The 12,236-nt window shown below is 37.2% G+C and overlaps 1 protein-coding gene across 3 annotated transcripts in view; it reads right to left on the bottom strand.

Moving 5' to 3' along the window:
* The window catches only part of plpp4 (phospholipid phosphatase 4), a 48,502-nt gene that overhangs the window by 16,256 nt on the left and 20,010 nt on the right, over positions 1-12,236 (bottom strand). For all 3 annotated transcript variants that reach the window (XM_044135922.1, XM_044135923.1, XM_044135925.1), the window contains 2 exons: positions 6,712-6,820; positions 3,878-3,968 (listed from right to left, as the gene is read on the bottom strand). In XM_044135922.1, the coding sequence (XP_043991857.1) occupies positions 3,878-3,968; positions 6,712-6,820 (200 nt within the window). The remainder of the gene's footprint in view (positions 1-3,877; positions 3,969-6,711; positions 6,821-12,236) is intronic.

Genomic DNA, 12,236 nt, shown 5'->3' with positions numbered 1-12,236 from the left:
TTTTATTCTTTATTATTCTGTTAATATTTGCATTACAATAAATACATGTTGGATGGAATATCTGAAAAGTTACAAAACTCTTCTTGTAGCTCAAACATTTAGAGGATGGCAAATTACAAAGTAGGAGTAGAAGTCCAAAAACTTTAAGTTACTATGAAGTGGCAGGTCAAATTAAATGCACTTTGAAATTTTATTTATTGTTGCAAGAGTGTCCTATTTTAAACAAATCATTTTAAACAGGGATTTTAAGGCCAGTTAAAGATCTAGGCAATAAAGCCTTAAACTCCTCATTCTTCCAAATATTACAATTCATGCAGCTTAAAAGAGAGAAAACATCGAGGGGATTTCCCTGAAGAAGTGGATTGCCACAGGCAAAATCTGACTGGGAAAGAAATAAATGGCTCATTGTGATGAGAGAGAGGAAATGTAATGTTGGTTAAAAGGTCAAAGTTGCACTGAAACTGAATGTTCACTTAGTTATGTATAATTAGAGGAGAGTAGCTGCCTCTGCAGGTTACTCCCAGTGGACTTCATCATGCTCAGACGACTCTGAGTAAATCCAAGAGTTAATTGATATTTATTTTAAGTTAGTGCTGCTGATTTTTCTCTCTTTTTTAAGTGACTTTACAAATATCCAGCCTTCTGTTACTTGCTATTGCACAATAATCCATTGGGAACTTTTGCTGAACAAAACCAATAGCAGTTATAATTAATTTGACAAAACAGTTTATTTTATGGTTGCAATGCAGTAGTTGAATAGTTTTAAACTAAAAATGAATCCTCCTAAATTGCTTCATGGTCCCAAAGCTTTTTATAACTGTCTGCAAATAACAGAGTTGAAGAGAAGCTGGAGTAATTGGCCCGTTCATGAAGCCAGACGTCCGAACATCTGCTGCATTCATCTTCACAATGTATTCAAACTACATTAATCTGTTTGAGAAAATGATCTGTGTCGCATTCAGATTGTGTTCAGTTGCCCTTGAGTCTGAGTCAGTCCATCCATCCATGCTTTGTTTTAGTGAAAAAATTAATATTCTGTCAGTAATTTTGACATATTTTCCTCATTACTCCATGGCAGTAATATTTTATCATTGTCTTTGCAATCATAGTAACATTTACAGTTTGCCTGAAGCATCTAATTACCAGTGCAAACATTTTGATGCTGTCAGGTGCTTCCAGTCAGTCTACAGGTGAGGATGATGAAGGTTTGCTCTTCTTCTCAGCAGCATTCAGGATTCACTATGTTTTCTCCAACATTCACAGCCGTTGAGTTTCGTCAGGCTTCTCTCTCCTGTTACTTTGACTCCGGTCATCTCATCTGTGCTGAGCTCAGTGGAGAGCTTTTGGATATAGGAGTCAGATAATCTGTTCCAGATTGCCTCAGTGTAGAGTGGCATTATATTTTAAAATCACGTGGTAGGAATACTTTTGGGAACTATTGTATTGATCATATCCTATGTCCTCCCTTCTATCTGGTTCATCAGTGCTTCCAGGACTGAATGGTTCCCCATGAAGATGCACAATGGTATCTGGCATAAAGGCTTTTGCAGCAGATTGTTTAAAGTCAGTAGGTTTTGTGGAGAGGCTTCCACTGTTTGCACATTTTGGTTCAGTGTGTCCCACAGCTGGTCAACTGGATGGAGATTCAGGGAATTTCAAGGTGAGTCCCATTCAAGATCTTTTTTTTTTTTTTTTGCACCTCTAGCAACTCAAACCATTTTGCTCTGAGTGTTTTAATATAATGAAGAGGCAACAGGGATCAACAATTTCTCAATGTGAAGATGGACATTGTCTCTAAGGATTAAGTAGATGTTACATGTAAAATGATACACATGGCCGGAGTCAAGTTTTTCCAGCAGAACATTTCCCAAAGCATCAGCCTGAACTGGCTGACTTGAATTGTTTTGATTGTACATCCTTGTGCCACATGTTCCCTAAGACACCTGCACACATCTGGGCACCCTTATGGAAACATGATTGTTTTTTTTAGCAATGGAAAGTGGTCAACATGTCCAACCTGACTGATGTGTTGCTATGCAACCCCATAGCTACACAAAAGTAAGGTCTAATGTCCATTTTGACACCTTCTGACCAGAAGTAACATGAACATTTCCTACAGTTTTAGCTCCAGTGGCTCGTCTGTTGGATCAGACCAAACGCAGCAGCAGCAGTAACTCTGTTCACTATTGTTCCCTCCATCAAACACTTCTGCAGGGAACTTTGACTTTGACCTCTGGAGACTTTCTACATCCCACAAGAGTTGCATTGGGGAAATGTTCTGATCCAGTCATTCAGCCGTGACTACACTGCTCCATTTTTCCTGATCTATCCAAAAAAAAATTAATAAATTGGGGAAAATGCCTGTTGCCCACTAACAGGTACTATAATGAAGAAATCTCTTCACCTATCAGTGGTCATAATGTTATGCATGATCAGTGAATTACTAAAGCCTCTCACTGTGGAGAGAAAAATATGTAAATCAAGAAAGGTTTTATTAAAATAAAGTTGTAGAATTGACAATAAGTACAAACATGAAAAGAGCACAAATACTCCCCCACATAAACTGAGCAGTAGCATCACTGCATGCTCTGTGATTTGATATCATATCACATTACCAGGATGAAAAACAGTGTTTTAACTTTATAATCACGATTAAAGCAAGCGCTCCAGAATCATCTTTGACTCATTCTCAGTGAGTAGTCTGGTGGGAAATATGACCCTCGGATGGCTCCATTATATCCTGACTCAGAGATAATCGCGTAATTAAGCGGCGTGACTTCTGGAATGATAAAAGATTATTAGACGACTTTTCAAAACGTTTTCCTTTCTACCCCGAAGTAGAGCATGGAGCGTGGCAGAAAGCAATGTGCCACACAATATATGCCCATATATCAGCAAAAGTAAAGAGCATAAACTTACCAAGCATAATCTATTTAAACCTAATTATGTCCTGTAATCCTATTTGTGTTTCTGAAGTAGAGAGCCCAGGCGGATGCTTTCCAAAGTGATACATTTGGAACTGCAATGTGAAAGCTTCTGACATGAAAAATTAATATCTGTCAGTCTTTTATAAATAAACAACTTTATACTAATCTGAACAATTAATTGAATATTTTTCTGCCTCATTATAGAGATATTTTTTAATGCCATCCTCAGAACTCGGATCTGTCTGATCTGTCATAAAATGCAGAATAGTCTTCCTTCCTTTAATTCTTTGCTCTCCTGAGCTCCACTGTTTTCTAAACTGGTTTGTAGAAATCCTTCTCTGCAGGCGGTGAGGGACTCGTTAAATTCTCCACTGCAATGTAATCTCTGCTGCACTGAGCCACTCGCTTTCCACCGGATTCATCACTGTGTCTCTCTTTAATTGGATTTGTGTTAAACTTTCTTAATGGCTTGCAACGCCGATGCCTTTTTCTGGCACTCGACCTTAAGGGACAGTAGGAAGAAAAGTGTGTGTGAAACCATTGGGTCCTGATAGAGAATGAAAAACGTTGCTTTACATTGGTAATAAGTAAATACTTGACTAAAAACAATATTCATGGTGGCATATTAACAGACTCAAAAGGTCAAAGAGTTTAAAGATTAGCACCATTAAGCCAACTGAAGTCTTTATATTTGGCTGGATTGCTTCAGGCACAGGAAGGAAAAAGATATTGAGCTGAAAGAAATTCTAACAAAATTTGTTCATTACCCAAGCTTAAAAAAATCAAATATAGTGTGGTCAGAAACTTTTGTATAGTAAATATGCTGTTACTATTACAGGGCAAATCAGGAAATGCATTTAGAAAAAACATTTTGCTGTCATGCAATTGTCAAAAAAGAAAATCATTTTCAGCACTTTAATTATGAAACTGAAGAGAAGATTTTCTCACACCTAAACAAGCCTCCTTGATCTCCGTCTTGTCCGTTCTCTGAATTATCTTCACCACGAATATCACTGCCAGTGGAGTAAGGAAGGAAATTGCCTGCAAGGAAATAAGACACAGAAACAAAATGGTAATAATTACAGTGATATTAGAGTTCCAGGGGATCTGTTAAACACAAAACGCTCCTGCATTAACTTCTGACCTGAACCTGTCAAACTGAAAAGCCCAACAACTTATTTGATTGTTCACTGGGTTTTCCAACCAGAGTTTCTATCTAATATGATAGGAGAGTTTAACTCCCTCTGCTCAGCAGTAATAACTGTTGCCACAGAATGTATTAATTAAATCCAGAATGAAATTGTTTTATATTTCTGCCTTAAGCAATAACTGATTTAGAGAGAGGATTCTCCAGGGCGTGCTGTGGTGGCGTAGGGGACATTTGGAGGCTTTGAGTCTTCGACACGGCCGTCGCGGGTTCGATTCCCGGACCTGGCCGACGTTTGCTGTCATATACGGGACACTAGAGCCCACAAAAAGACCCCCTGGTGGGAGAAAAAAAAAAGATAGGATTCTCCAAATCTTCATGGTGTTAACACAGAAACTGCAGCGTGTGACAGAAATCTACACAGTAAATCTATATTTGAAACTTGTAAAATACAGTCAGTGTTTATTTGAAACCATGTGACCTCATAGCTGAATGTAAGTTTATTAAATCCATTAGTGAAGCAGCAATTATCTGGTTGTTGTGAAATCTCATTAGTAATGCAAAGGTTCCCGGGGGAAGTGATCATTATGTGTTTAGCAGAAATATTTTTATATTCACAAATTGTTTACAATGTTTAAAAGCTAAATGGCTAAAATATTCCTGCAGTGTTGCACGTATTCCAGATTTACGGGATTAAACAAAAAACCTCCTGCCACTTTCCACACTTGGAATATGCAGTAGTGACACCTGGAGCTGCACCTCCGGCTTCTACAACATTCAATCTAATAAAGGTCACAGTGAGCCGTACTGTAGCATCATGTAAATCTTATTCATGCATTCATAGTAACACCTAGATAACTTCTCCAGACCTTCAGGGCTGCTGTCAGAGTGGAAGTACTAGAAAATGTCTGACAGGACAGATTATTTTCCCAGAAGACACGTAGCCGGGGAAGAAGAGACTTTCTTTCAACTCCTGACTGATAGAAATGTCTTTCCCAAAGATTTATTGATACCCCAGCTAATAAAAACTGTCAATATTCCTTTAAGGCTCAAAGGGAAACAGAATAATAGAGCGGAGCTAAACAGTTTGCGTTGAGGCCCATTGAGCTCCCGGATCAATTGTCAGCTTGCAGAATTTGGCATTCATGTTTCTTGACTGGCTGCCAGAGCTATAAATGACTAATGCACTTTGAAATGCTTACAAAATTACCCATCAAATCTATCTGGTAATTAGTCTCTTTGAGCTCCACCAAACAGATTGTAATTATGCTTTGACCTCTTTACTCACGAGACACTGATTGATCTGGCAGAAACGCTTCCAAACATGGTAAAAACATCCAAATACTAGATTCTAACTGCTACCAATTCTTTTTTTAATATAGAATGTATTTTATATACTCAGCTGTCATATGTCTGCTTGAAATGACTTCCTGTCAGCGGCTCCTCAGCAGTTTAAACACGTCATGCGAGTGATGAGTGATGAGTTCAGGGATCGAAGAGCCAGTCCCTCAAATTCAAAACGCTCACAATGAAGTGACATAAATAAGCAGCTGGATGATTGTTTTAAGTTATTTTTGTTTTATTTTATCACAAAGTCAGTTAAAATCCAGTGCAACCAGACAGTCCCTTCACAGGAGCTGAAATACCCAACATCACATTTAAATAAACATTTTGACTTGAATAGAGGAAGAAAACCGTTAGACTCCACAAAACTGGAAATGCACAGCGTCTTGCTGCCTGTAGGCATTTTTGCCAGCTGTTACAAATTCACTTCACTTTGGAAAATGGAGTGTCTGACTAAAACTAAACACTTCATGCCACAATGTTTGGCAGAAAACTAGACTTCAGCAGACAAAGAAGCTGATGTAACAGTTGGAAGTCTGTCTTGTTTGTCAAAATCTGGGATGGGGTTTTATAAGCCTCATAAATTATAGCATTAATCAAAGCAGCAGTCAGGAGGCCACTGACGTCTTTGGAGGAGCTGCAGAGATCTTCAGCTCAGGTGGAAGAATCTTTGAATGAAAATGGTAAAACTTGCCCAGAAACAAAATACTAACTTTTAGGCCTACAAACTGCTGGTTTCTGGAAAAATGACTCAGTGGATAAATGCTCCATCTGTCTGTCTCTTAATACACCAATCAAGACATGAAACATGGTGGTGGCAGTGTCATGATGTGGGGATGATTTTCTGGCTGCAGTGGAGACTGAGATAAAGACAAGGAAATCCTGGGAAGTAAAACACTTGAAGATGCAACAGCTTCTTCGTCTGTGAAATGTGTCTGAATAAAAGATTGCAACTTTGAACCATCATGCATTTGACCTGCCACCATTTTGAATGTTTAAATTAAGTTGTCAGATGGTCTGTCCTGTTCTTCAGGTGCTAGAAGGCTGACTTTGTAATTGTCTCTATGTGTCTCTGAATATCCCAGAGACTGGGTGCATTAAAACTGTAAAAATACTTTCATTACCAATTAAAAGAAAGATAACTGCCATGGGAATAGTTCCCTGACTGCATGTGGCAAACAAACACACAATATTTTGTGTGTTATAATATCCAATCATCAACACAATTAAAGAGTTCTATCTAAACATTCAGAGAAAGGCTGCTGTTTCTTTGGAGATGTGTGATGTACTTACAAACATAACCCTTTTAGGAATGTGGTCGGACTCAACCAGAGGATTCCTGTAGAGCCAAAGCTCCTCTGGTTGGATAACTCTCTCAAAGGGCTCCAAGAACTCTGTGAACCTGCAAAGAAGAACACAGCAGAGTTTAGTTTTCACCATGTAGCAGTTTGGTTTTTAGGTGCTAAAACAAAAAAAAAAGACTTTTCAGATATTATCTGTTCTCTGGTTGGATTCAGTACCACACAGAAAGGTTGTCTTATTTTATTTAAATTTTTACTTTTGTGCTATCCAAGAAAAAGCTCAGGACTTTACCTGACATCCCCTGCTGCCTTCTCCCACACTGGTGTGAAAGAACAAATTAGTATTCTGCTGCTTTCCCCGTCCCTCCGTGGCCACTCAGTGGTCTGTCCGACACAACCTTGTTCTTTGTCATTTTAACAAGGTCTTTTGTCACTATCGTCTAAAACAGTTCAATACTTTGAAAAGAGCTCCAAGATAACTCCAAGGGCTTCAAAAACAAAAGGCTTTGAATATGCTGAATATGGTGATTTAATGAGTTTTCTTCCTCAATAATGCAAACATCAGAGAGCATGTTGATGAATGTGTGAATTTTTTTCCTTTGTAGTTTCTTGGCAAGTTTAAAAGTCAGAAAATGTTCAAACATTTATGACTGAAGGGCAATTATTTATGGTATGTTTTAAGAATCTAGCCTTTGACTATAGAGGCTGCCCTCCTTTCTTGAAACACATCAGTTAAAATAAACTGAAATTATAACAAATCGCTCTTGTTGTGTGATCTTGAACTTTGGGGAGGTTTTGTGGTTGCTTCTAGTTTTTAAATGGAACTACCTGGTTCCATCAGCATCAAGGTCTTTCTCAGTTTGACAAGGAGATGTTCAACTTTTCACACATAATAAATATACAAGCTGAAAAAGCTTAAAATACCTGCAGACCACTCTGGACCACTCAGGTCTGTTCTGCAAACCCAGAATCAGAACCGAACACGGAGAACCAGCTTTCAGTTTCTGTTTCACTAAAACGGATCAAACATCCAGAAAGCTGCAGAAATACTGAGTTCCTTTAAATCAAGGCTAAAAACCCATTTAGAGCAGACTTTGATTAATAACTACTGGAGCCTGATAAAGAGTCGCCCACCATTCAACATGCCATGTTTTCCCTTACCTTGCTAATACAATGTAATGTTTTTAGATTGTTTGTTGTTTTATTTCCTCCTAGCGTGTAAAACACTTTGAATTACCTTGTTGTATTCTATACAGATAAAATTATCTTGCTTGCCTATAATCACTTTGCAGAAACTGTGTGCTTTCATTCTCCTTTGTTTCTTTCTTACACATTTTACAACATTTCCGGATTTCTTATATGGAAATTAATATGACCATTATGAGTTACAAGAACCTTAATAAAGCTGAAAGCAAAAATTTAGTAAATGTCTTTCAATATTTCATCACAAAGAGCACAATTCAAAAAGGTGGAGGCAGCTGTAACTTTTTTCTTTTCAATAACTTTATTGTTACTAAATGTGATATTAAGCAAAGAGAAACTGGAATCAACAACTTAATAAATTCACATTTCATAAACAAAGCCAAACGGGATAAAATAGTTTGAAACCACAGCCTTTTGATTTTTAAAACTGGATTTGTTTTTTATCATGACTTTCGGTAATTCATATACGAAAGAAGAATATATGTAAAATTAATTTCAAAAGGAAAACGTTCAGAAGTGGTTTACCATACCAAAACCCAGAAAATGTCTAAAGTACATGATACCTAATAAGTTAAATTAAAGTAGTTGTAATTTTATAAATAAACTGTCTATAAAAAATAACCAAAATATGCAGCAATCCAGCCTCAAGCTTAAGGACAAGCTGTGCAGGTCACTGTGAGGATAAACTGTATAAATTCAGCAGGAAGAGGGAATCAAACTTCAACATGTCCTTCACCAATAACAGTTGCTCTCCTGTCAGTAAATCCAATTGTGTAAAAAAATCAATTAGCATCGGCTAAATATGATGAGGCTCCTTTATTTCTCTCCAAAGTGATTGTTGAAAAGAATTTCCTGTTTTTCCTCCTAGTATTTTTCACCAACCGCAGAGCCACTCTGGCTGTGAGAAGTCAGCTTGACACGAGACTGGAAATATGAATAGTTCTGCACATCAGGTTGTGAAAAAACTATTGGTTGTTCTGCTGATAGAATGTCAAGATGTCGCTACAACGGAGAAGCCTTATGTTTCTGGTTCAGCTCAGCTGTGTTGCGTTCTCTGGAAGGGGCATGCATTAAATCTTACCCTGCTAAAGACACGCCGCATGCTTCATGAAATTATCCAACTTTTTTCTGTCATCACTGTCATGTTCAGGCATCAGCGGTTGAAAGAGTTATTTTGGTCCCTGGGGACTAATGCAGGGAAACGGAGCGCAGACAGATAAAGTCAGCTCAGACCCCAACCTCAGATTTCAGGTCATTACATGCAGCAATGATCCACCTGTCAGCCTGGAAGGCTTATCTCACATCCAGCCCACATCCTAATTAGTTTGAGACACACACTCCCCCAAGGTATCAGCAGCAGGGTGCTGTTGGACCGCATGGGGTGTAGGAGTTTATTTCTAATGTATATTGGTGCCATTTTGTGTTATGTGATTGGAATGGTAGAGACAGAGCAACGTCATCCAAAAATTGTATTTTACACAAGTGGACACATTTAAAACATGCAGAAAAAACACTTCACATGTAGAAGGTTTTTCCATGTGTAACATATTCCTACACATTATCATTTCTGCATGTGAAAGGTGGTGAAATGTTTCACATGTGACGGTTTCCACATTCGAAAGTTAATCCCATGTACAGTGTTTATTCACATGTTGAAATATTGTTTTGTTTCCCATGTAGTTGCCTGATAAAACGTTTCAAATGTGAAATGTGGGGAATTATTTGACATGTCAGATTCATTATCAAGTTACTGCACTGTAATTTTTACATGTCAAATCTGTCAAACTATTAAACAAGTGGAATATTTTCAATGTGTCTCACATTTTATGAAACCATAAAAAATGATCCAAAATAATTTCCACATGTTTACTACACAATGTCCAACACACACTTAGAAGAACTCTTTACATGTAAAATGTTTTCACCATTTCTTTCAAATATTACTAAATATTACTGTTACACCTGTGAACACGTGTTTACATGCTGTTACACATGACCTGTATATTTCTATGTCTAAACAGTATACTGATGTTCACATTGGTAACATGGGTTAAACTATGTTACTTCATAAAAACTCAAGTTTTGTGACACACAAGGCTCTTGTAGGAATGTTGGTTTAAAATTATATTCCCCTTTTGAAAGTTTTTGGAGGAACACATGTTGACCAACAACAATCACAGGACAAACTAAGAATGAGAAATGAAAACAGCCTATTTCATCAAAGTTCATGAAGAGTGTTGGTTTGTCCAGGAGTCGATGGTGGAGGTTAAAGTCTGTTATTAAGTGGGCGGCTGTGTTTTCTGGTAATTAGCCTGTTGCAAGTTCAACATCAGCAAGAATGAATAAGCATTTGTGACAATTTACTGGGTGAATAAGAATGAGACTCTGCTTATTAAAGCGCTGACTAGAGAAGCACTAATTAAGTTCAGTCCAATGCATTATGTATGAGCATCACAAGATATTCTAGGGTTCCATTGAAATGTTCGGGTTTCACAATTTATAGCATAAAGATGTTCCAAAACCACGTTTTCTGAGTGTAGAACCGGATTTGAATGGATGTCACTTTTAATTTTTACATGTAAGATATAAAATGACATAATATGACTGTGATTAAACATAATAAATATGTATGTTTTATCCATAAAGTAATAAAACAGAAACAGAGATGACACTGAATATCTTTGTTTTCTTAGTCCTTACAAAATATTTTCACCTTTTCATGGCTGATCACTCTAATAAAATCAAAATAAAAATCATTTTTGTCACTATGAATTATGTGTTACATTAGTGCCAAAGTCGCTGTTAAAAGCCTTGTCTTTTTATTCCAGTCATAACCTTTGCAGAATTGATGATTTTCAGTTTGACTGAGGAACATTTGAAGGGTCCAGGTCCAAGTGCTGCTGCTTAAATTAATCCAAAGCATCTTTTAAGATGCCAAAGTTAAAAATGTGTTTGTTAATCCCTGGCTTTTTACTGAAATTAGGCTGAAAGGCAGACAGTAATGCATCAGTTGGAGAACAGAAGATTTATTTTGTTTGCATAATTAAAACGGGAAAAATGTTGATTGTCGTTCCATTAGTAGAGTCTGTAGAGGTAATAAGTTACACAGCATGTGTGTCAGTTTTTCCTGCTGGGAAATAATTGTAATCATCCTAAAAGAGAGACAGACAGAGAGGAGCAGGCTGTGTTTTAGAAGCAGCAATTTACCCATTCAGAGCAACAACAATATGTAAAGTTTACAGATGGGAGAGATCCTCGCTGGGGGCTTTATGGCTTTTGTTTATGATATATTTGTTATTAAATTTGTCCCTCTATGTGGTGTAAACAGAAAGCTGTGAAAGCCAGTGTTACCTTAAGCTGTAAACCCAGAGGGGAGCACAACTAAACACAACAGAGCCGTGATAAAAGCTACTGCAGAGTGAAAATACATCAGAGGAGAGTAGAAAAGGTTTTCCCTGAAAGGAAAGCTAATCAGCCGCGTTGAGTCCACCGTGTCGCCTACTGTTACTTCATGTAGACTCTATCTGAAACAGAGATGTGCTTTTCTTGGAATACATGTGGTTCTGTCAGTCTTATTTACAATGACTTCTGGAAATGTTCCAACATCATCAGCCATTCCAAACTACAACAAAATACTTTAATTTTTACTTTTTAAGGGAAATTAACTGGATTAAGTCATAATGTTTTATGAGAGACACAGTGTCTGATGCTACCAAACATGCACTAAGTGATTGTCAGCTACTAAGGTGTACCACAAGGGTTATTGTTGGGACCATTGATTTTTAGCTAATTTATTAATGATTCAGCAGAATGCTGCTAATCATTCTAATAATAATAATCGTGAGCTGCCAGGTGTATGCAGACGATGTAAAGGATGAGAAAAAAGCTGCACAAAAACTGAAAACTGTAATGTTCACAACTGGATTCCAATATATTTACATCTTGCTTTTCCCGAAACCATTTATCACTGAATGTGATTAAAATATATTTTTTTAAGATAAAGAAATAAAATGTCCTCCAGAATTAGTTTAATCTTGACATATCTGAGCGCAGTGCCTTATTAATTATAGACAACCTGAATTTATCTGTATTTATGGTTGCTAGGTTATCAAAAATATAATTCCAATAAAATGTCGGAACTCTGCAGGTAATTAGGTGGGGAAAACATTATGATGGGTAGAACATTAAAAATAATCTGTAAGTTGCTCAGGATCCAAAGAAAACAACACAGCACAGCTTCTTTGATTTTTCTATCTGTCCTTTTCTGTGTTGAGGAATTACAAAAAATGTGCCCTATTGCATTTGATAGCTACT

The sequence above is a fragment of the Gambusia affinis genome, linkage group LG13, assembly GCF_019740435.1.
Source record: "Gambusia affinis linkage group LG13, SWU_Gaff_1.0, whole genome shotgun sequence".
NCBI lineage: Eukaryota > Metazoa > Chordata > Actinopteri > Cyprinodontiformes > Poeciliidae > Gambusia > Gambusia affinis.
Note: the sequence above shows the minus strand (reverse complement) of the source record. Positions and strands in the feature narration are given on the sequence as shown.